The 22,473-nt window shown below is 72.2% G+C and overlaps 2 protein-coding genes across 3 annotated transcripts; both read right to left on the bottom strand.

Moving 5' to 3' along the window:
* Positions 1-455: 455 nt before the first annotated feature.
* On the bottom strand, positions 456-13,806 carry SLC25A10 (solute carrier family 25 member 10). 2 transcript variants are annotated; one of them, XM_075904190.1, is made up of 11 exons: positions 13,569-13,806; positions 9,935-10,054; positions 8,933-9,047; positions 8,807-8,855; positions 8,084-8,125; positions 4,019-4,062; positions 3,209-3,279; positions 3,019-3,111; positions 2,454-2,531; positions 2,248-2,304; positions 1,329-1,552 (listed from the first exon to the last, which is right to left on the bottom strand). In XM_075904190.1, exons 1-11 carry the CDS (start codon positions 13,656-13,658, stop codon positions 1,451-1,453), a joined length of 861 nt encoding a protein of 286 aa, XP_075760305.1. In that variant the 5' UTR covers positions 13,659-13,806; the 3' UTR covers positions 1,329-1,450. The 2 variants fall into 2 exon arrangements, with proteins under 2 accessions (XP_075760304.1, XP_075760305.1); XM_075904189.1 differs by lacking the exons at positions 4,019-4,062; positions 8,084-8,125; positions 8,807-8,855; ... (1 more) ...; positions 9,935-10,054; positions 13,569-13,806 and adding exons at positions 3,467-3,544; positions 3,665-4,008 and having other exon boundaries at positions 456-1,552.
* A 2,292-nt stretch (positions 13,807-16,098) lies between these two features.
* On the bottom strand, positions 16,099-21,411 carry MRPL12 (mitochondrial ribosomal protein L12). Its single transcript, XM_075904188.1, has 5 exons — positions 21,131-21,411; positions 20,305-20,491; positions 19,746-19,826; positions 19,239-19,376; positions 16,099-16,426 (listed from the first exon to the last, which is right to left on the bottom strand). Exons 1-5 carry the CDS (start codon positions 21,187-21,189, stop codon positions 16,310-16,312), a joined length of 582 nt encoding a protein of 193 aa, XP_075760303.1. The 5' UTR covers positions 21,190-21,411; the 3' UTR covers positions 16,099-16,309.
* Positions 21,412-22,473: the final 1,062 nt, after the last annotated feature.

Genomic DNA, 22,473 nt, shown 5'->3' with positions numbered 1-22,473 from the left:
CCTCTCCCCACTCCCTCTGCCCCACAGCCCCCCTGCCAGCAGCCCCCCCTCCCCACAGCCCCTCTGCCCCACAGCCCCCCTGCCAGCAGCCCCCTCTCCCCACAGCCCCTCTGCCCCACAGCCCCCCTGCCAGCAGCCCCCCCTCTCCCCACTCCCTCTGCTCCACAGCCCCCCTGCCAGCAGCCCCCCCTCTCCCCCTGCCCCACAGCCCCCCTACCAGCAGCACCCCCTCTCCCCACAGCTCTCTGACCCACAGCTCCCTCTGCCAGCACCACCCCCTCTCCCCACAGCTCCCTCTGCCCCACAGCATCCCCCCTCTCCCCACAGCTCCCCCTTGCCCCACAGCGTCCCCCCTCTGCCAGCAGCTCCCCCTGCCAGCAGCCCCCCCTTGCCCCACAGCACCCCCAGCTGAGCCCGGCTTGCTTGGGACAAGCCAGGTAACTGCAGGGACCCAGGAGCTAGTGGGGCCCCTACAACGGGAACCAGCTGCCACGGAAGGTCGACGTGCCACGGGCTGGACACGCAGAGTCCTTGGGTCCCGCTCTCCAGGGACACTGCTGGCTGGGACAGGAGGTGGGGGAGCGCCTAAGAGCCCAGTGTGGCTCTCCCTCCTCGCACCCCACAGGGGACACGTCCCCCGCCCCAGGAAAGCAGCCGCACGGCCGGCCGTGGTTCCAGTGGTTTATTGGCGAGGTTCTTTGATCCCACGGGTCACCCGCCGGGCAGGACCCCGGCCATGGCTCGTTGCCTGGGCCCTGCCTCAGCAGCAGCAGCAGCAAGGAGAAGAGGCGGTTCGCGGGGCGCAAGCCTGAGAGAAACAGCCCCCTTCTCGGGGGGGGGATGGGGCCCGGTTCGGACACCCCCGCGGAGCTGCCTTTGGCCTGGCCTGGGGGCGGCTCCACCGGAACGTGCGGCCACGGGGCGTGGACACAGCTAGAGCCCTCCCTGGGCGCCACGCAGAGCCAGCCAGCCAGCCGTGGGTCCAGCCCGCCGGCCGTGGGTCTGGCCCCACAGCTGCTTTCCATCCACGAACGAGCCTTTCCCAGGGGTTCCTGGCGGGCGGCCCAGGCCCGGAGGGGGGCAGGAGAGGGGCCTTTCCCATCATTGGTACAAGCACAGATCCCTGAGGAGCCCGACAGCGCCTGGGTCCGGGGAGGATTTGGCTGAGCAAACGGCTCTTTAAAGCACGAGGCCGGGGGGCTCCGGGCAGAGCATCCGTGGGCCCAGGGATGGGGGGGCTCATCGGCCCGGCAGGGGCAGAGATACGTGGGGGCCTGGCCCCTCCCCAAGGCCCCCGGCTGCCAGACTCTGCTGTAAACAAGCAGGGAGCCCTGGGCCCCCGGCAATGGAAGGGGCAGGGAGCGAGGCCCCCGGCGCCGGGGCAGGGCGGGAGGGGCTCTGGGGGGCGGAGGGGCCCCGAGGAGCCGGGCGTGGGGGGCGGGGCGGCCCCTCAGGCCAGCACTTTGATCCCAAAGTATTTGCGCAGCTGCTCCAGGAAGAGGAAGGTGAGGACGGTGTGAGGCACCAGGCGGATGGCGGCAGGAACGAAGCCCTGGAAGGGCAGAGGGGAGGGTCAGGCTCTGCCCCCAGGCCCAGCCCCCACAGCCCCTCGCCTGCCCGCCCGGTCCCAGGGCCCCGCTGCGGGGCTGGTAACCGGGCCCTGGGACGGCCCTGGCCACGGGGACACGGGTTAGAGCAAGTAGCACGCCCCTCAGCTCATTCCCTCCCCCCCCCCCCGTGATCCTCCCCCGCCCCTCCCGCCCCCACACGGCTCCTCCCCCCACCCCTCCCCGTGATCCTCCCCTGCCCCCACATGGCTCCTCCCCCGCCCCTCCCGGCTCCTCCCTCTGCCCCCACATGGCTCCTCCCCTGCCCCTCCCGGCTCCTCCCCCTGCCCCTCCTGCCCCCACATGGCTCCTCCCCCGCCCCCTCCCGGCTCCTCCCCCCACCCCTCCTGTCTCCACATGGCTCCTCCCCCGCCCGGCTCCTCCCCCCGCCCCTCCTGTCCCCACATGGCTCCTCCCTCGCCCCCTCCCAGCTCCTCCCCCCGCCCCTCCTGTCTCCACATGGCTCCTCTCCCGCCCCCTCCCGGCTCCTCCCCCCGCCCCTCCTGTCCCCACATGGCTCCTCCCCCGCCCCCTCCCGGCTCCTCCCCCCGCCCCTCCTGTCTCCACATGGCTCCTCCCCCACCCCCACACGGCTCCCCCCCCCGTCCCCCCACGGCTTCACCCCAGCCTCAGCCCGTACCTTGTAGAAGGCCAGTGGGCCGAGCTTGGCGGTCTCCACGGCGCAGTGGACAACGCCCTGGAAGAAGGGGCCAGTCAGCCAGGGGACCCGCCTCGGAGGCTCCGGCTCGCAGCTGCCCTGCAGACAGGCGTGTGGGGTGCGAGGAGCCAGGGACCCAGTCGGGGGGCAGTGGGGTGGGGGGCCGGGCTGGGCCCAGGGCTACTCACCCGGTACTCTCCCTGGGAGTTCATGAGGCGGGTCTTGAGCACGTCCATGGGCTGGCAGAGGAACGTGGCGCATCCACCCTGGGGGACGGGACGAAGATGGGTCCAGCCCTGGTGCCCCAGCCCTGCCCCTCCCCGTTCGGGCCAGCAGGGGGCAGGTGAGCAGGCCCAGGGGCTGCCTCCGCACCCCCCACTGGAAGAGCAGGCCCCCTTGCTCCGCCTGAGGACGAGAGACGACTACTGCTGCCAGCCGCGGAGCAGCTCCTTTGCTCCCGGAATACGGGGCCCTGCGCGGCCTGGGGTCCCCGATGTGCCGAGGGGCGCGGCCTGACATGCTGGGGCCTCTGCTGACCAGGGGCCTCCCCACCCCCAACACTTTTCCATCCACGTGCAGAATAAATCTTCCTGCGCACAGAGCTGTGTGTGGATGTGCACCACCGCTCGAAACCCCAGCCCAGCTGTGGGCGCTCTGCTGAGCAGCTGCCCGAGCGCCTGGCTTAGGGGGCACTGCCCCACATCTCTGGGGCTGAGCTGTGGGGAGGCCACGGCCAGCCCCTGCCCCACTCACTGCGATGAAGCTGGCCAGGAAGTGGGTGACGATGTTGTCGGAGAGGAGCCCGGTGGTGAGGACCAGCTGCTTGGCCTGGTCGTAGCAGGAGAGCTGCAGGAAGGGGGCAGTTAGTGGGGCTGCCGGGCCTGGGGGAGCCGGTCGCAGCTGCCCCAGTGCACGGGGGCACGTGGCGGGGGACGGTCCCTACCTGTCCGACGGTGACCAGGGCGCCTCGGCTGGACGCCATCGTAGCCCCTGAGAACAGCTTCCTCGGGCCCTCTGCGCGCCGGGGGGGGGGGGGGGGTTAGTGCGGGCCTGGGACTGCACCCGGCCAGCCGGGCCCCACCCTTTCCAGCAGCCCCCCTTGCCCCGCCCCCGCAGCAGCTGCCTGCGACTCCAGTCCCCCCTCCCCCCCCGGGTAACTCCCCGCCCTGCCTCTCACTCCGAGGAAAGACGACTCACTCACCCTAGCACTGGCTCCTTTCGGCCTGGCCTGGCCTGGCACTGCTCGTCTGTCTGGCTGCCTGCTCGTCTGTCTGGCTGCCTGCTCGTCTGTCTGGCTGCCTGCTCGTCTGTCTGGCTGCCTGCTCGTCTGTCTGGCTGCCTGCTCGTCTGTCTGGCTGCCTGCTCGTCTGTCTGGCTGCCTGCTCGTCTGTCTGGCTGCCTGCTCGTCTGGCTGTCTGGCTGCTCGTCTGGCTGTCTGGCTGCCTCTTCCTCCTTGCTTTCAGGCCACCTGCGGGCGTTTCCCTCTTGGGGCCTCTCACCGTGGCGTCTGGTCTGACCCTGGCTGCACTGCCCCACGGGCCTAACCCGCACTCGGACCCTGAGGCCCTTCAGTGGCAGCATCTGGACGAACGACTCCCCAAGCCCCAGCCTGCCCCTTGGACTCTGCCCCGCCCGGCCCGTGGCCTGTAGCCACCCCCCTGGAACGGCCCCGCCCCTGGCCCCTGGGCAAAGGGAGCTCTGAGCCACCCCGGGGGCGCGTCCTGCCCCGCTCAGGCGACAGCGGATGCCCTACCCTCGCGGAGCACGCGGTACAGGCCGTCCAGGGCGTGGGAGTAGCTGGAGAGACAAGGGAAAGAGGTAAAGCCGGAGCCCCCCAATCAGCCCGTGTGCCCTGCACTGCTGGAAGTTAACGCTGCACTGACCCCCCCCACTGCACTGACCCCCCCGCCTACCTCACTGACCCCCCGCCTACCTCACTGACCCCCCTGCCTACCTCACTGACCCCCCCCACTGCACTGACCCCCCTGCCTACCTCACTGACCCCCCTGCCTACCTCACTGACCCCCCCCACTGCACTGACCCCCCTGCCTACCTCACTGACCCCCCCGCCCACTGTACTGACCCCCCCTGCCTACCTCACTGACCGCCCCCACTGCACTGACCCCCCTGCCTACCTCACTGACCCCCCCGCCTACCTCACTGACCCCCCCGCCCACTGCACTGACCCCCCTGCCTACCTCACTGACCCCCCCGCCCACTGTACTGACCCCCCTGCCTACCTCACTGACCCCCCCCACTGTACTGACCCCCCTGCCTACCTCACTGACCCCCCCCACTGCACTGACCCCCCTGCCTACCTCACTGACCGCCCCCACTGTACTGACCCCCCCTGCCTACCTCACTGACCGCCCCCACTGCACTGACCCCCCTGCCTACCTCACTGACCGCCCCCACTGCACTGACCCCCCTGCCTACCTCACTGACCGCCCCCACTGCACTGACCCCCCTGCCTACCTCACTGACCCCCCCGCCCACTGTACTGACCCCCCTGCCTACCTCACTGACCCCCCCGCCTATCGCACTGACCCCCCCGCCCACTGTACTGACCCCCCCGCCTACCTCACTGACCCCCCCCACTGCACTGACCCCCCTGCCTACCTCACTGACCCCCCCCACTGCACTGACCCCCCTGCCTACCTCACTGACCCCCCCGCCCACTGTACTGACCCCCCCTGCCTACCTCACTGACCCCCCCGCCCACTGTACTGACCCCCCCTGCCTACCTCACTGACCCCCCCGCCTATCGCACTGACCCCCCCGCCCACTGTACTGACCCCCCCACTGCACTGACCCCCCGCCTACCTCACTGACCCCCCCGCCCACTGTACTGACCCCCCTGCCTACCTCACTGACCCCCCCGCCCACTGTACTGACCCCCCTGCCTACCTCACTGACCCCCCGCCCACTGTACTGACCCCCCTGCCTACCTCACTGACCCCCCCCACTGCACTGACCCCCCTGCCTACCTCACTGACCCCCCCGCCCACTGTACTGACCCCCCCTGCCTACCTCACTGACCCCCCCGCCCACTGTACTGACCCCCCCTGCCTACCTCACTGACCGCCCCCACTGCACTGACCCCCCTGCCTACCTCACTGACCCCCCCGCCTACCTCACTGACCCCCCCGCCCACTGTACTGACCCCCCTGCCTACCTCACTGACCCCCCCCACTGCACTGACCCCCCTGCCTACCTCACTGACCCCCCCGCCCACTGTACTGACCCCCCCTGCCTACCTCACTGACCCCCCGCCCACTGTACTGACCCCCCCTGCCTACCTCACTGACCCCCCCGCCCACTGTACTGACCCCCCTGCCTACCTCACTGACCCCCCCCACTGCACTGACCCCCCTGCCTACCTCACTGACCCCCCCGCCCACTGTACTGACCCCCCCTGCCTACCTCACTGACCCCCCCGCCCACTGTACTGACCCCCCCTGCCTACCTCACTGACCCCCCCGCCCACTGTACTGACCCCCCCTGCCTACCTCACTGACCCCCCCGCCCACTGTACTGACCCCCCCTGCCTACCTCACTGACCCCCCCGCCTATCGCACTGACCCCCCCGCCCACTGTACTGACCCCCCCACTGCACTGACCCCCCGCCTACCTCACTGACCCCCCCGCCCACTGTACTGACCCCCCTGCCTACCTCACTGACCCCCCCGCCCACTGTACTGACCCCCCCTGCCTACCTCACTGACCCCCCCGGCCACTGTACTGACCCCCCCGCCTATCGCACTGACCCCCCCGCCCACTGTACTGACCCCCCTGCCTACCTCACTGACCCCCCCCGCCCACTGTACTGACCCCCCTGCCTACCTCACTGACCCCCCTGCCCACTGTACTGACCCCCCTGCCTACCTCACTGACCCCCCCGCCCACTGCACTGACCCCCCTGCCTACCTCACTGACCCCCCCGCCCACTGTACTGACCCCCCCTGCCTACCTCACTGACCCCCCCCGCCTATCGCACTGACCCCCCCGCCCACTGTACTGACCCCCCCACTGCACTGACCCCCCGCCTACCTCACTGACCCCCCCGCCCACTGTACTGACCCCCCCGCCTACCTCACTGACCCCCCCGCCCACTGTACTGACCCCCCCGCCTATCGCACTGACCCCCCCGCCCACTGTACTGACCCCCCTGCCTACCTCACTGACCCCCCCCGCCCACTGTACTGACCCCCCCGCCTATCGCACTGACCCCCCCGCCCACTGTACTGACCCCCCTGCCTACCTCACTGACCCCCCCCGCCCACTGTACTGACCCCCCCGCCTATCGCACTGACCCCCCCGCCCACTGTACTGACCCCCCTGCCTACCTCACTGACCCCCCCCGCCCACTGTACTGACCCCCCCGCCTATCGCACTGACCCCCCCGCCCACTGTACTGACCCCCCCGCCTACCTCACTGACCCCCCCCGCCCACTGCACTGACCCCCCCGCCTACCTCACTGACCCCCCCGGCCACTGTACTGACCCCCCTGCCTACCTCACTGACCCCCCCGCCCACTGTACTGACCCCCCTGCCTACCTCACTGACCCCCCCCGCCCACTGTACTGACCCCCCTGCCTACCTCACTGACCCCCCCCGCCCACTGTACTGACCCCCCCCGCCCACTGTACTGACCCCCCCGCCTATCGCACTGACCCCCCCGCCCACTGTACTGACCCCCCTGCCTACCTCACTGACCCCCCCCGCCCACTGTACTGACCCCCCTGCCTACCTCACTGACCCCCCCCGCCCACCTCACTGACCCCCCCGCCTATCGCACTGACCCCCCCGCCCACTGTACTGACCCCCCCACTGCACTGACCCCCTGCCTACCTCACTGACCCCCCACTGCACTGACCCCCCCGCCTACCTCACTGACCCCCCCACTGCACTGACCCCCCCCGCCCGCTGTACTGACCCCCCCACTGCACTGACCCCCCGCCTACCTCACTGACCCCCCCGCCCACTGTACTGACCCCCCCGCCTACCTCACTGACCCCCCCGCCCACTGTACTGACCCCCCTGCCTACCTCACTGACCCCCCCGGCCACTGTACTGACCCCCCCACTGCACTGGCCCCCCTGCCTACCTCACTGACCCCCCCGCCCACTGTACTGACCCCCCCACTGCACTGGCCCCCCTGCCTACCTCACTGACCCCCCGGGCCACTGTACTGACCCCCCCACTGCACTGGTCCCCCTGCCTACCTCACTGACCCCCCCCGCCCACTGTACTGACCCCCCCTGCCTACCTCACTGACCCCCCCGGCCACTGTACTGACCCCCCCTGCCTACCTCACTGACCCCCCCCGCCCACTGTACTGACCCCCCCTGCCTACCTCACTGACCCCCCCGGCCACTGTACTGACCCCCCCCACTGCACTGACCCCCCCCGCCTACCTTACTGAACCCCCCCGCCCACTGTACTGACCCCCCCCACTGCACTGGCCCCCCCGCCTACCGCGCTGACCCCCCCCGGCCACTGTATTGACCCCCCCCACTGCACTGGCCCCCCTGCCTACCTCATTGACCTCCCCTGCCCACTGCCTTGACCCCCCTCCTTTAGCCCCCCACCCCAACCCCCCTACCTCATTGACCCCCACTGAGTGCCCCCCCCAGCAAGGGTGGGGCTTGGAGCAATGCTGCCCCCCTGTGGCCATTCTGCCGCACTGCAGCTGCAAGCCACAGATGGGCGGGGGAAGGGCTATGGACAGGATCCCGCGCCCCCTCCCCCTGCCGCACACGGGGGAGGGGAGGGGCCCAAGCCAGCAGGCCCCCCGCTCACTGCAGGGCCACTCACTTCCGCCTCAAATGCACCGGCTGCTTCATGTCGTTCTGCATCCTAGGAACAGAGCAGGGTGGGTGAGGGGGGCCCCGGCCGAACCCCCGCCCCCCCGCGCCGAACCCCCGCCCCCCCGCGCCGAACCCCTGTCCCCCCCGCGCCGAACCCCCCGCCCTCGCCGGGCGCCGCGCCGAACCCCCCGCCCTCACCGGGCCAAACCCCTGCCCTCCCCGGGCGCCGCGCCGAACCCCCGCCCCCCCGCGCCGAACCCCCGCCCTCCCCGGGCGCCGCGCTGAACCCCTGCCCCCCCGCGCCGAACCCCCGCCCTCCCCGGGCGCCGCGCCGAACCCCCGCCCTCCCCGGGCACTGCGCCGAACCCCCGCCCCCCCGCGCCGAGTCCCCGCCCCACCCCGCGCTGAGCCCCCGCTCCCCTGGGCCTCGCGCTGAGCCCCCCCCACGCCGAGCCCCCGCCCCCCAGGCCCTGCGCCGAGCCCCCCTCCCACGCCGAGCCCCCACCCCCCAGGCCCTGCGCCGAGCCCCCCTCCCACGCCGAGTCCCCCCCCGCTGAGCCCCCGCCCCCCCGGGCCTCGTGCTGAGCCCCCCCCACGCCGAGCCCCCACCCCCCGGGCCCTGCGCCGAGCCCCCGCCGAGGACACAGCCCTGACCGGCAGGCCAGGCACAGCGCAGCCCACGGAGTCCCTGGCAAGGGTCCCCCAGCCCCGCGCCCGAGGCGGCACTGACCTGACGTTCACCAGGTCCGCCGGGGTCCCCACAAACCCGCCAGTGAACCCTGCAACGGAGAAGATCCGGGGTCACGGGGCTCGGCCTGGCCAGCGCCCCCGGCCCGGCCCCCCGGCCCCTGCTCACCTCCCACAGCTCCCAGCAGCACCTTCTGGTAGAAGGGGGGGGGGCCCTGGGCGCCCCGGCTCAGGCGGTCCCGCACGCTCTCGTAGATGGCGAAGCGGGTCAGCGAGTAGGTCATCTGGGGAGAGAGTCAGACAGGCCCAGGGCTGCTCCCCGGCCCCCAAGGCCCTGCCCAGCAGCTGGGGCAGCCCGGGAAGGTGTGGGGCGGGGAAATGGGGCGAGACCGGGAGCCTGGGTAATGGGAGGGAGGAAGCAGGAAGTTTAGGGGCTGGATACGGGGGTGCAGCGGGGGCGACTCCCACGCCAGGAGGGGCATGGCTGGGAAAAGGGGGTGGGGAGCACGCTCTATGGGGGGGCATGGTTGGGGTAAGGAGACGGGGAGCGTACTCCATGGGGAGTGCACGGCCAATGAAAGGGGGTGGGGAGGGTGCTCTGGGGGGGGGGCTTTGGCCAGAGTAAGGGGGCGGGGAGTGCGCTGGGGGAGGCAGGGCCAGGTAAGGGGGCGGGGAGGGTGCTCGGGGGGGCAGGGCCGGGTAAGGGGGCGGGGAGGGTTTCGGGGGGCAGGACCGGGTAAGGGGCGGGGAGGGTTTCGGGGGGCAGGGAGGGTTTTGGGGGGCAGGGCCAGGTAAGGGGGCGGGGAGGGCATTGGGGGGGCAGGGCCGGGTAAGGGGGCGGGGAGGGTTTCGGGGGGCAGGGCCGGGTAAGGGGGCGGGGAGGGTTTTGGGGGGCCGGGTAAGGGGGCGGGGAGGGTTTCGGGGAGCAGGGCCGGGTAAGGGGGCGGGGAGGGTTTCGGGGGGCAGGGCCGGGTAAGGGGGCGGGGAGGGTTTTGGGGGGCAGGGCAAGGGGGCGGGGAGGGTTTCGGGGGGCAGGGCCGGGTAAGGGGGCGGGGAGGGTTTCGGGGAGCAGGGCCGGGTAAGGGGGCGGGGAGGGTTTCGGGGGGCAGGGCCGGGTAAGGGGGCGGGGAGGGTTTCGGGGGGCAGGGCCCGGCAGGGGCCCCGCGCTGACCTGGCGGCAGAGCGAGGCGCTGAGGCCGTTGTAAAGAGCCAGGACGCCGTCGGTGCGGATCACGCGCAGCCCCATCCCCACCATGCGCAGCTTCACCTCCTGCTGCGTCTGCAGGTGCACCTGGGGGGGAGGGCAGGGTCAGGCCCGGCTCCCCAGGGGGACGGGCGCCCTGCAGCGCCAGGGCTGGGGGGACCCCGCCGGGAAGGGCCAGGCCCCCTTGCCCGTCGGCGAGGGGAGGGGGCGCGGGAGCTGGAGGGGTCTGGCCTGAGGGAGGGGAGGTGCAGATGCTTTGGGTGATGCCCGGGGCGTGGGGGGGGGGGCTGCCAAGCGCAGGCCCTGCCCGGGCGCGGGGGGGGCACGGGGCTGCTCCGTGCCCGAGGGTCCCTGCGGGGGAGCCAGACTGAAAGGCTTGGCGGGCCCAATCCGGCCCCCGAGCCGCACCCTGCTCGCCTCGCCCTGCCCTCTGTCCCGGCCCACGCGCCCCCCAGCGCCCAGCCGGGGCCGAGCCAGCAGCAGGACGCGCAGGCGGGTCCAAGGTCCTGGGGAGTGGCAGCCAGGCCCAGGGCAAACGGCGGCAGCAGGGAGGGGCTGGCTGGCTTAGCCTCTGCTGGCATGGCTGCGGGGGGCCAGTGTGGCCATCTGTGGCTGGGGGGGTCAGCAGTGGCTGGCCATGGCTGGGGGGGCCGACCGTGGCTAGGGAGTGGTGGCCGTGGCTGGGCCATGGCTAGGGGGCCGGTCGTAGCTGGGGCGGTGGCTGTGCCTGAGGGGCCGACCCTGATTGGGGGGCGTGGCCGTGGCTGGGCCGTGGCTGGGGGGGGGCCGGTCGTAGCCGGGGTGGTAGCTGTGGCTGAGGGGCCGACCCTGACTGGGAGGCGTGGCCGTGGCTGGGCCATGGCTGGGGGGGGCCCGTTGTAGCTAGGGGTGGTAGCTGTGGCTGGAGGATCGGCCCTGGCTGGGGGGCGTGGCCGTGGCTGGGGGGGCCAGTCGTAGCCGGGGTGGTGGCTGTGGCTGAGGGGCCGACCCTGGCTGGGGGGCGTGGCCGTGGCTGGGGGGGCTGGTCGTAGCTGGGGTGGTAGCTGTGGCTGGAGGATCGGCTCTGGCTGGGGGGCGTGGCCGTGGCTGGGGGGGGGGCCGGTCGTAGCTGGGGTGGTAGCTGTGGCTGAGGGGCCGACCGTGGCTAGGGAGTGGTGGCCGTGGCTGGGCCGTGGCTGGGGGGGCCGGTCGTAGCCGGGGTGGTAGCTGTGGTTGGAGGATCGGCCCTGGCTGGGGGGCGTCGCCGTGGCTGGGGGGGGGGGGCCGGTCGTAGCTAGGGGTGGTGGCTGTGGCTGGAGGATCGGCCCTGGCTTGGGGTGGTGGCCGTGGCTGGGGGGGGCCGGTCGTAGCCGGGGTGGTGGCTGTGGCTGGAGGATCGGCCCTGGCTGGGGGGCGTGGCCGTGGCTGGGGGGGCCGGTCGTAGCCGGGGTGGTGGCTGTGGCTGGAGGATCGGCCCTGGCTGGGGGGCGTGGCCGTGGCTGGGGAGGCCGGTCGTAGCCGGGGTGGTGGCCGTGGCTGGAGGATCGGCCCTGGCTTGGGGTGGTGGCCGTGGCTGGGGGGGCCGGTCGTAGCCGGGGTGGTGGCCGTGGCTGGAGGATCGGCCCTGGCTTGGGGTGGTGGCCGTGGCTGGGGGAGGCCGGTCGTAGCCGGGGTGGTGGCCGTGGCTGTGGGGTTTGCTTACTGGGCAGCCTCCACATGCTGCTGCCTGCTGGGTGCGAAGGCTCCGGCCAATGCAGGGGGCAGCACTGAGCACGGCCCGGCCCAAGTTCAACCTGGGAGCTGGGGCACCCTCAGGCCTCCCCGGGCTCCCTTCCCTGCTCCAGGCTGCGTCCCCGCGGAGGCTCGGCCCGGCGGTGCAGGGGGTCGGAACGTTCCCACCTCTGTGCTGGAGCAGCAGAGACCTGGGGCCGGGGAGCCCAAGGCGCGCGGGGCTGCAGCAGCGGGGGGCTCTGCACTCGGGCACACCCAGCAGCCGTAATGGCCCGTGTCACCCAGCCGTGGCAGGCGGGCCGCAGCCCCGTGAGGGGGGGGGGGGCTAGAGCCCACGGAGGCCCTGGAATTCAGACGAGCTCCGCTGCTGCCCGGGGGGCTCTACCCCGGCCCGCCCAGCCCCCATCACTGTGTATCTGGGCCTCCCGGCCTGCAGCTCCTAGGGATGGCCCCAGGGCACAGGCAGGCAAAGGATTCCTGAGCCCCAGGCCAGTGCCCAGCTCGCCTGGGCGGCCTCCGGCCGAGCCCCCCTGCACCCAGCCCAGGAGCGGAGCTCGGCCCGCCTGCCTGGAATTCACTCCAGGCACCACAGCGCCCCGGCCTCCAGGGGGCATCAGCTCGGAGCCTGGGCGGGCAGCGGGAAGCACGACTGGGGGCCACCCATCTGATGCCAGGCTGCCTCCACCCCCGCCCTACGGTGCCGGTGCCAGGGCTGCTGGGAACAGGGCCCTGGGCTCACAGGTCATTGCTTCTCCCGGCCAGGACGGGGCACGTGCTCCCGCAAACCCGCCAGGGCCCGGGGGTGCCCCAAAGGAACGTGCCAGGGAGCCGCTCTCCAAGCAGCCCCAAGGCCTGGGCCTGGCTGCGGGGGGAGGAGAAGGGAGAGAAGCGACAAGGCAGCAGGATTGTGGGGGGCAGATCCAGGGCAGGTGGGAAGAGGGGTGCCCTGGGGCCGACTCCCAACAAGGGGGGCCCTTCCCTGAAACGCACCACACAGACCGGCGGGCTCGGGGGCACAGACCCGGGGGGATCACAGGCTGGCACGAGGGGGTGTCGCACCCTTGGCTCAGTGCTTTGCATGTGCAGACTTCGCTTGGCTCCATGGCTCAGCCCCCCTGGGGCCAGGGGCTGGAGTGGCCGGAGGCGGTGCTCAGGGACACACAGCGGGGGGTCGGGGCCTGGCAGTGCGCGGGGAGCAGAGCACTGGGGGTGGTCCGGGGGACCGAGGGTTGTTGCACTGGGGGTTCAGGGTCTGCGGGGGCCAGCCCAGGAAAAGGGGGACAGCGGGGATCTGAGGACTGCAGGGGGCAGCCCAGGGTTAGCACGGCCCAGGGGACAGAGGGGGTGCGAAGGGGCGGGGACAGCGGGGCCCGGGGGGCGAGAACAGGAGCAGGTGGGGGGCCGGGGGGCAGCGGGGCGAGGGCAGGGGCAGGTGGGGGACCCCGGGGGCAGCGGGGCGAGGGCAGGGGCAGGTGGGGGGCCCCGGGGGCAGCGGGGCGAGGGCAGGGGCAGGTGGGGGGCCCCGAGGGCAGGTGGGGGGCCGGGGGGCAGCGGGGCGAGGGCAGGGGCAGGTGGGGGGACCCCGGGGGCAGCGGGGCGAGGGCAGGGGCAGGTGGGGGGCCCCGAGGGCAGGTGGGGGGCCGGGGGGCAGCGGGGCGAGGCAGGGGCAGGTGGGGGACCCCGGGGGCAGCGGGGCGAGGGCAGGGGCAGGTGGGGGGCCCCGAGGGCAGGTGGGGGGCCGGGGGTCAGCGGGGCGAGGCCGGGGGCAGGTGGGGGGCCGGGGGGCAGCGGGGCGAGGCCGGGGGCAGGTGGGGGCCCCGGGGGCAGGTGGGGGGCCGGGGGGCAGCGGGGCGAGGCCAGGGGGCAGCAGGGGGCCCGGGCCGGGCCGCACCTTGAGCAGGTCCAGCGGGTGGGTGCAGCAGGCGGCGCCGCACGAAGCCAGACCCCCGAAGTACCAGCGGGACACGCGCTTCTCCGCCATCGGGCAGCTCCGCTCGGCTCCGCGCGCTCCGCTCGGCTCCTCTCCCCCAGCGCCGCTCGCCCCGCCCCCTCGGCCTTAAAAGGGCAAATGCCGGAGCAAGCTTCGAAGGGCGACGGCTGGGGCCGAGTTGGGCGGGGGCAGCTCAGGCCGGCGCTGTGCAGCCAGGTCACAGCGCTAGGGGCGGGTCCCCCCTTTGCCCCAGGCCCCGCCCCCTCCCGGGGTCCAGAGCCAGGCCCCGCCCACAAGATCCTTAAAGGACTTTCCCGTTTGCGACCCGCCCGCCGGAGGGGGGGGCCGAGGTTCCAGGGCGGCCCCGCCCCCAGCAGCGCCGGGTCAGCGGCTCGTCTCCGGGGGCTCGGCCCGGCCCCCCCCGGGTCCCGCCCCCCACGCTCTGGCAGGGGCGGGGCAGCAGCCGGGGAAAGCTCCGCTCCGAGCCCGCAAAGGGGGAGCAGCCTCGCCCCGCTGCCCAGCCCGGGAAGGTAGCGGGGCAGAGGGGGCAGCGCTGGGGCCAGGGGCCTGTCCGCGAGGCTCCGGGTCCCCCCTTCCCCAGCCGGCGGCCCAGCCCCCGCCGCTCCATTGCACAAGCGGCCAGGGGCCCCGGGCAGCAGGGCCCCTGCGGAGAACAGCAGCTTGGCCACAGCTACCCCGTGCCCGGCCTGAGCCTGCAGCACCACGGCAGGAGGAGCCCCCCCCCAGAGCCTCGGCAGCAGGAGCCCCCCCCCCCCAGAGCCTCGGCAGCAGGAGCCGCCCCCCCCCAGAGCCTCGGCAGCAGGAACCGCCCCCCCCCCCCCCAGAGCCTCGGCAGCAGGAGCCGCCCCCCCCCCCAGAGCCTCGGCAGCAGGAACCGCCCCCCCCAGAACCTCGGCAGCAGGAGCCCCCCCCCCCACAGAGCCTCGGCAGCAGGAACCGCCCCCCCCAGAACCTCGGCAGCAGGAGCCGCCCCCCCCCCCAGAGCCTCGGCAGCAGGAACCGCCCCCCCCAGAACCTCGGCAGCAGGAGCCCCCCCCCCCACAGAGCCTCGGCAGCAGGAGCCCCCCCCCCCACAGAGCCTCGGCAGGAGGAGCCCCCCCCCCAGAGCCTCGGCAGCAGGAGCCGCCCCCCCCCCCCAGAGCCTCGGCAGCAGGAGCCGCCCCCCCCCCAGAGCCTCGGCAGCAGGAACCGCCCCCCCCAGAACCTCGGCAGCAGGAGCCCCCCCCCAGAGCCTCGGCAGCAGGAACCGCCCCCCCCAGAGCCTCGGCAGCAGGAGCCGCCCCCCCCCCCCCACAGAGCCTCAGCAGCAGGAGCCCCCCCCCCAGGGCCTCGGCAGCAGGAGCCCCCCCCCCCCCAGAGCCTCGGCAGCAGGAACCGCCCCCCCCCCAGAGCCTCAGCAGCAGGAACCGCCCCCCCCCCAGGGCCTCGGCAGCAGGAGCCCCCCCCCCCCCAGAGCCTCAGCAGCAGGAACCGCCCCCCCCCCCCAGAGCCTCGGCAGCAGGAACCGCCCCCCCCCCCCAGAGCCTCGGCAGCAGGAACCGCCCCCCCCCCAGAGCCTCGGCAGCAGGAACCGCCCCCCCCCCCAGAGCCTCGGCAGCAGGAACCGCCCCCCCCCCCAGAGCCTCGGCAGCAGGAGCCGCCCCCAGAGCCTCGGCAGCAGGAACCGCCCCCCCCACAGAGCCTCGGCAGCAGGAGCCCCCCCCCACACAGAGCCTCGGCAGCAGGACCCCCCCCACAGAGCCTCGGCAGCAGGAGCCCCCCCCCAGAGCGTCAGCAGCAGGAACCGCCCCCCCCATGCACAGAGCCTCAGCAGCAGGAGCCCCCCCCCCCACAGAGCCTCGGCAGCAGGAACCGCCCCCCCCCCCAGAGCCACGGCAGCAGGAGCCCCCCCCGAGCCTCAGCAGCAGGAGCCGCCCCCCCATGCACACAGCAACTTGGCAGCAGCTGCTCCCCCCCCCCCCAGAGCCTCAGCCGCAGGAGCCGCCCCCTCCCCCCAGAGCCTCAGCCGCAGGAACCGCCCCCTCCCCCCAGAGCCTCAGCAGCAGGAGCCGCCCCCTCCCCCAGAGCCTCAGCAGCAGGAGCCGCCCCCCCATGCACACAGCAACTTGGCAGCAGCTGCTCCCCCCCCAGCTGGTTTTGCTGTGGTGGCACCCGAGCGGCGTGGCCCTGTGCCAAGCGTAAGCAGGGCCTGTCTGGGCTGGCAGGTCCTACCTGCCCCACCCCCACCCCTCCCCCCAGGGAAGAGCAACGCCCCAATCAGGTCAGGCTACAAGAGAAGCACCCGCCCCTCGGCCACAGCCACTCACCTGTCAATTAGCCAGGCCCCCTGCCAGCGGCAGAGGGGTCAAAGCCGGGCACCCTGCTCACCCCCACCCAACAGCCCCCTGCAGCTGGGCAGACCAGAGGGCTGCTGGCTGGCACGCAGGCCTGGCGGAGCCGTTTCAGGAAGGACAGGGCTTTTACACAGCACTGGTTTACAAACCCCCCACTTTAATAGATTGAGTCCACTGTGGTGTTGGTACACACGGCAGCCCCCCTCCGGCGGGGCCAGCCTCGCAGAGCAGCGCCCACTGCAGCAAAGCAGGGCCGAGCGCAGCCCCTGGCGCCTGCGAGTCACTGGCAGATGCCCCTGTGGGCCCGGGCGGGAGGCACACTAGTCCCTGAGCACTGACACTGGGCCATCACTCCAGAACCACTGTCCCGCCTGCGGCTTCCAGCGCGGCCTTGATCTTCTCCGCCTCCTCTTTGGACACGTTGGCCTTGATTTCTTGTGGAAGCGACTCGACCAGTTTCTTCGCCTGCCAGAGAGCAAGAGAAACCAGCGTTCAGTAACCCACAGGCCAGGGCCCCGTATCAGCACCTGTGTCCTGCACCCGGCATGACCCCCGATGGTCCGTCTGCTACAGACATCCCCTCCGACTGCACCAGCCCTTGGATCTCGGCCGGCTGGACCGAGCGCAGCGTGCGACCAGACAGCTCTTCCGCTCCAGTCCCAGACCGCCCGAGCCACTGCCGATTCCTCCTGGCCAACAGACACACCACGCCGCGGAGCCTCGCACCAAGGCAGCTTGGCAGGCACCAGTTGCACGTGGAGCTCTGCCCCAAACCCTCCTGCCTGGACACTGCAGCCCAGCCCTCCACGAGGCTCCATCTCCACTGGACCAACTTCCGTTGTGGGAAGCACCTTGGGGCTCTTGGTTGGGGGAGGCAGGGAGCAGGGGGCTGGGGTATTTCTACAGGCAGGAAAGAGCCGTGGCCCGGTCACCTGGGAGCCCACACTAGACGGGTCAATGGACACACTGGTTCAATGAATCTGGCTTGTTCCCCGCTGAGCCTACGGAACAGGCGTAGCCAGAAGGGCCAAAGTCCACCCACAAGGCCAAACTGCCCCGGCCCAGCTGGATAGCAGCCAGCAGGCAGGGGAAGAGGAAAGGGAAAAGGCTGGAAGACAGCAGGCTCAGGCCAGGCCTGTGCTACAGCTGTAAGGCCACGTAGCCGCTCCGCCTGGCTCCGGCAACCCAGCCCCACTACACTGGCCGGAGGGCATCTCCCAGCACAGCACCGTCCTCACTGGCACGTGTGGGTGAATCTTGCCTCAGTCGGGGACAGCCCGGGACAGACGCGGCCGCGGAGACGTCCCCGCGCAGTCAGACAGACACAGGCCTCGGGATGCCACAGAGCAGTCCCTTAGTCGATTAACCGATGAGCAAATGCTGATTGGCTACTGCTGGCGACGGGTCGCGTGCGGCGCGGCCGCGGGGGACCTACCCCGTCAGTTTAAATGTAGCAAGAGCCGGGCGGGCAGGCAGCCTGGCTCACACCGGGTCCAGGACCCGCAGCGCTGCAGTGGGGGGCAGTTTAAACGCGGTAAGAGCCGGGCTGCCTGCAGCGGGGGTAGCTCCAGGACTGGCCACTCTGACTCCCCTTCAAATTCTCTCCACCACACGAGTAGCGAGTTGCCTGCTTCTTACCAGGCCTGGATTAGAAGGGGCAATGTTGGAATAGCTGGGACAGTTCTGCACCCAGCGCTCCCCCATCACAACAGGATATTGGGGATGGATTTCTGCTCTTTCTACGTTGCCACCTGGGTCTGTCTGAAACTAGACCAGGGCTACCCACGTGGCATGCAGCACAGAAACCAGCTCTGCTCCTAAGGGAGCAAAACCCCACAGCGAGTGGAGAGGGCCCTGCACAGCCGCCCTGCGCCATGGGTACAGCGTGGGGAGATCCCAATGCACCGGGCCCCGCGTGTCCGCCCTGCGCCGTGGGTACAGCGTGGGGAGATCCCAATGCACCGGGCCCCGCGTGTCCGCCCTGCGCCGTGGGTACAGCGAGGGGAGATCCCAATGCACCGGGCCCCGCGTGTCCGCCCTGCGCCGTGGGTACAGCGAGGGGAGATCCCAATGCACCGGGCCCCGCGTGTCCACCCTGCGCCGTGGGTACAGCGAGGGGAGATCCCAATGCACCGGGCCCCGCGTGTCCGCCCTGCGCCGTGGGTACAGCGAGGGGTGATCCCAATGCACCGGGCCCCGCGTGTCCGCCCTGCGCCGTGGGTACAGCGAGGGGAGATCCCAATGCACCGGGCCCCGCGTGTCCACCCTGCGCCGTGGGTACAGCGAGGGGTGATCCCAATGCACCGGGCCCCGCGTGTCCGCCCTGCGCCGTGGGTACAGCGAGGGGAGATCCCAATGCACCGGGCCCCGCGTGTCCACCCTGCGCCGTGGGTACAGCGAGGGGAGATCCCAATGCACCGGGCCCCGCGTGTCCGCCCTGCGCCGTGGGTACAGCGAGGGGAGATCCCAATGCACCGGGCCCCGCGTGTCCGCCCTGCGCCGTGGGTACAGCGAGGGGTGATCCCAATGCACCGGGCCCCGCGTGTCCGCCCTGCGCCGTGGGTACAGCGAGGGGTGATCCCAATGCACCGGGCCCCGCGTGTCCGCCCTGCGCCGTGGGTACAGCGAGGGGTGATCCCAATGCACCGGGCCCCGCGTGTCCGCCCTGCGCCGTGGGTACAGCGAGGGGTGATCCCAATGCACCGGGCCCCGCGTGTCCGCCCTGCGCCATGGGTACAGCGAGGGGTGATCCCAATGCACCGGGCCCCGCGTGTCCGCCCTGCGCCGTGGGTACAGCGAGGGGTGATCCCAATGCACCGGGCCCCGCGTGTCCGCCCTGCGCCATGGGTACAGCGAGGGGTGATCCCAATGCACCGGGGCCGAGGGTACAGCGAGGGGTGATCCCAATGCACCGGGCCCCGCGTGTCCGCCCTGCGCCGTGGGTACAGCGAGGGGTGATCCTAATGCAGGGGGGTCCGTGTGGGATTCAGCCTCTCACACGGTGGGTTTGCTGCCACCCGGTGGTGAGAATGTGCATCACGCACCCGGCCCAGCCTGGGCAAGAAGGGACAGGTGAGGCGAGTGGGAGCAGGCACTTCCCCCGGCATGTGGAGCCCAGGGACGCAGTGTGGCTCAGCCCCCAGGAGCCCACGCTGCTCTTCTGGGGGCGGCTCACGTGCCGGTGTCCAAAGCCCCCGGGGAAGAGGCTCGGTGCTCGCAGCACGGCTGCCGGGAGGGGCTGCTCCACGAGTGACCAGAAGCACCCACCGTCCCTCACCTGCACGAGGTTCAGCCCCTGCATGCAGTTCTTCACTTCCTTGATCAGCTTGACTTTCTCCACCGCCTTCGCCTCAGTCAGCTTGACCGTGAAATGAATCTTCTCCGGCTTCTTGACGACCTCCTCCTCCTCTTCTACCTGGAACCAACACAAACCTAGGAGGCCAGGGTCCCTCCGCCCTGCCATGCCCAGGGCCTGACGGGCAGTCCCTTCTGACCAGCTGGGGAGCTAGTCACTCGCCTCCCTGCGAGCCTGCAGAGGGGCCCCGCAGCGCGCAGAGGTGCGCCACGACCGACACTTCTACCAGCACGCCAGGGCCTGGTCCAGCACCACGGCGGTAGGGAGACGCCTAGCAGAGCTTCTGGTCAGCTAGGAACCAGCCCATGCTCTCAGACACACTAGAACTACTATTGCCAAGACACGAGCTGCAAGCAAAGCCCGCCTTGCCTAGCTAGCAGCTTCCTTCCCCGCCGTTGTCAGGGACAGTGCGGAGCACCTGGGAGTTACCTGAGCAGCTGACTGCATTGCAGTTGGGGGCATCATTCCACCCATCGGCATCAGCCCCATGTCCTGGATCTTCAGTGTCTTCTGCAGAGGAGGACACGGTGCAGTGTAACCAACAGCACTTCAAGCCTGCCCGGTGCTCCCAGGGAGAAAAGGGATGGAGGAACAGCCCCAATCTGTGCCCTGGGAATTACCCACCCCAGGATCCTGCCTTCCTCCCTGCTGGGGGGGGGAGCATACCCCAACTTAGTACAACCCTGCCCAGCTATGCAGAGTGGGAGAGGTGATAAGTGGGGGGGGGTCACAGAGGGTCATGCCCCCCCATTTCTGCCAAGGTTTATGGGCCAGGCCTCTTCCTTGTGCAGCAGCTCCTGGAGCTGGCCTGATGCAAGCGACAGTCCCTCCGAGAAGCAGCAGCAAACAGCTGGGAGCTCCAGGGAGCAGCTGGTGGGGGCAAAATGGGAGCCTGGCAGGGGAGGGAGGGAACAGGCAACATAACAAGCTGGAGACCAAATCTTTAAATGGTGCCCCCCGGCCGCGCCCCCGGCCAAGCCTCGCCCACCTTCAGCAGCTCGTTGAGGTCTGAGATTTCCAGGAGCGTCAGGCTGGCGATGTCCTGCACCAGCTGCTGGACCTTAGGGGAATATTCCTTGGGGGCGCCATCCAGGGGGGCGCTGGCCAGCGCCTCCGCCCCGTGGGGGCTGCCGGTCCTCAGCCTCCGCACGGCGCTGGCTCCGGGCAGCTGCTGCCTGCCGCAGGGAGACACCCCGTCAGGCCTCGGCTCCCTCCGACACACGCCGGGATTTCCCCCCCCCCCAGGCTCAGCCCCGCCCCCGGGCTCCCCACCCCAGGCTCAGCCCCGCCCCCGGGCTCCCCACCCCAGGCTCAGCCCCGCCCCCGGGCTCCCCACCCCAGGCTCAGCCCCGCCCCCCAGCTCAGCCCCGCCCCCGGGATCCCCCCCAGGCTCAGCCCCGCCCCCCAGCTCAGCCCCGCCCCCGGGATCCCCCCCCAGGCTCAGCCCCGCCCCCCGGCTCAGCCCCGCCCCCGGGATCCCCCCCGGGCTTCCCCCCCCGCCCCCGGCTCAGCCCCGCCCCCCGGGCTCCCCCCCCAAGCTCAGCCCCGCCCCCGGGCTCCCCCCCCCCAGGCTCAGCCCCGCCCCCGGGCTCAGCCCCCCCGGCTCAGCCCCGCCCCCGGGATCCCCCCCCAGGCTCAGCCCCGCCCCCCGGCTCAGCCCCGCCCCCGGGATCCCCCCCGGGCTTCCCCCCCCGCCCCCGGCTCAGCCCCGCCCCCCGGGCTCCCCCCCCCAGGCTCAGCCCCGCCCCCGGGCTCAGCCCCCCCGGCTCAGCCCCGCCCCCGCCCCCGGCCCGCGCCCCCCCGCCGGGCGGTACCGGGGCAGCAGGCGCAGCGCCCGCAGGCAGGGCCGGGCCAGGGGGCGGGCGGGCAGCATGGCGGCGGCGGCGGCGGCGGCGGCGATGGCGGCGGGAAGGGGATGCACGCGCCCGGCTCGGGGGCGGGCAGAGGACGCGGCGGCGGCGCGCTGGCCCCGCTCTCTATGGTGGGCGGGGCGCTCTGGCCTCCGCCGCGCGTCTCTATGGCCCGGCGGGTCCGCGCGGGAGCAGCGACGCTCTAGGCGCTGGAGGCCCCCGACCAGCGACGGCCGCTACCCAGCATGCCCCACTCCCGGAACAAGGGCTGCTTCGCGGGGCGGGGCCTGCGGAGGGGGCGGGGCCTCGCTAGCACGCGCCTCGGGGCACGTTCCTACCTCCCCGGGTTCCGCACGCGGGTGGGAAAGGCCCGCGGGCCCGGCCGGGGGGGGGGCTGCAGGGCCCCCCCCGCCTCTCGCAGCTCACTGCCCCACAAGGGGCTTTGGCAGGAGGGGGAGGGGCCGCGCCTCGTGCCCCCCCCAGCACAGGGCCCCCCTGGCAGCAGCTCCAGGGATCCCAGCCTCCCCCCCCCCAGAGCACCAGCAGCTCCCCCTGCAGCCGAGCCCCCAGGCCGCAGAACAGGAGGCCCCTGGACCCCAGGCAGGCTTGGGCCAGGGCCAGGGCCAGGGCCAGGGCTGCACTTCCTTGCCCAAGGCCTCCCCGCCCTGGCCGGCCTACCTCCCCCGGAGTGGTGCTCCGGCCCTGCTGGGATACCGGGCTCCCTCCAGTGCCTGCCTGGCTGACCTGACTAGGCCGAGTGTGGGGCAGCTGCAGAAGCTGAGAGGAGTTTGCCTGAGTTATGGGGTGAGGATGCAGAAGACTCAACCAGCGACCTCCCTGCATCCCCCCAGCAGCAGGAGACTGTCCAGGATTCTGAACCCCCAGGCTCCTCTGGGACCCACTGGGGAGGGGGGGCAGGACCCAGCAGGGTCTCTGGCAGCTCAGGGTTCTCCCCTGCCCCCAGAGGACTGACTGATGCCAGCTGGTGGAGTGAGGCCCCAGCCAGCCCTTTGTCCAAGCCTGCTGGAGCTAGCACTGCCATGAAAGGGGCCAAGTCTGCCTGCAACCCAGGGGCACTGAGCTCTGGGCTGGGTGCCCCACAGCTTGGGCCCAGGTGCAAGGTCTCCTGCAGCTGGGAGGGCAGAGGGCTCCTGGGGCAGGAGGGGCTCCCATGGCCAGGCACCAGCTGGGATGTTTTGACAAGAAGGCCCGCACTGGCTGGAGCCCAGCCCAGCCCTTAGCACGCCCAGGGCAGCCACCCTGCACTGCTGCTCTTGCCTTGCCAGCCTCCGGGTGAGTTTAGCTGC

The sequence above is a fragment of the Pelodiscus sinensis genome, chromosome 20 (assembly GCF_049634645.1).
Source record: "Pelodiscus sinensis isolate JC-2024 chromosome 20, ASM4963464v1, whole genome shotgun sequence".
NCBI lineage: Eukaryota > Metazoa > Chordata > Testudines > Trionychidae > Pelodiscus > Pelodiscus sinensis.
Note: the sequence above shows the minus strand (reverse complement) of the source record. Positions and strands in the feature narration are given on the sequence as shown.

What these genes read in the sequence shown, in the direction of transcription:
- MRPL12 (XM_075904188.1), bottom strand. Translation starts at nt 21,189, where the DNA reads ATGCTGCCCGCCCGCCCCCTGGCCCGGCCCTGCCTGCGGGCGCTGCGC. An exon ending in ACCTCAACGAGCTGCTGAAG is followed by an intron (nt 19,827 to 20,304) that starts GTGGGCGAGGCT and finishes CCTCCTCTGCAG; the next exon opens with AAGACACTGAAGATCCAGGA. An exon ending in AGGGGCTGAACCTCGTGCAG is followed by an intron (nt 16,427 to 19,238) that starts GTGAGGGACGGT and finishes GCTCTCTGGCAG; the next exon opens with GCGAAGAAACTGGTCGAGTC.
- SLC25A10 (XM_075904189.1), bottom strand. Translation starts at nt 3,846, where the DNA reads ATGCTGCCACTGAAGGGCCTCAGGGTCCGAGTGCGGGTTAGGCCCGTG. An exon ending in CCCTGGTCACCGTCGGACAG is followed by an intron (nt 3,112 to 3,208) that starts GTAGGGACCGTC and finishes CCCTTCCTGCAG; the next exon opens with CTCTCCTGCTACGACCAGGC. An exon ending in TCCTGGCCAGCTTCATCGCA is followed by an intron (nt 2,532 to 3,018) that starts GTGAGTGGGGCA and finishes CCCGTCCCCCAG; the next exon opens with GGTGGATGCGCCACGTTCCT.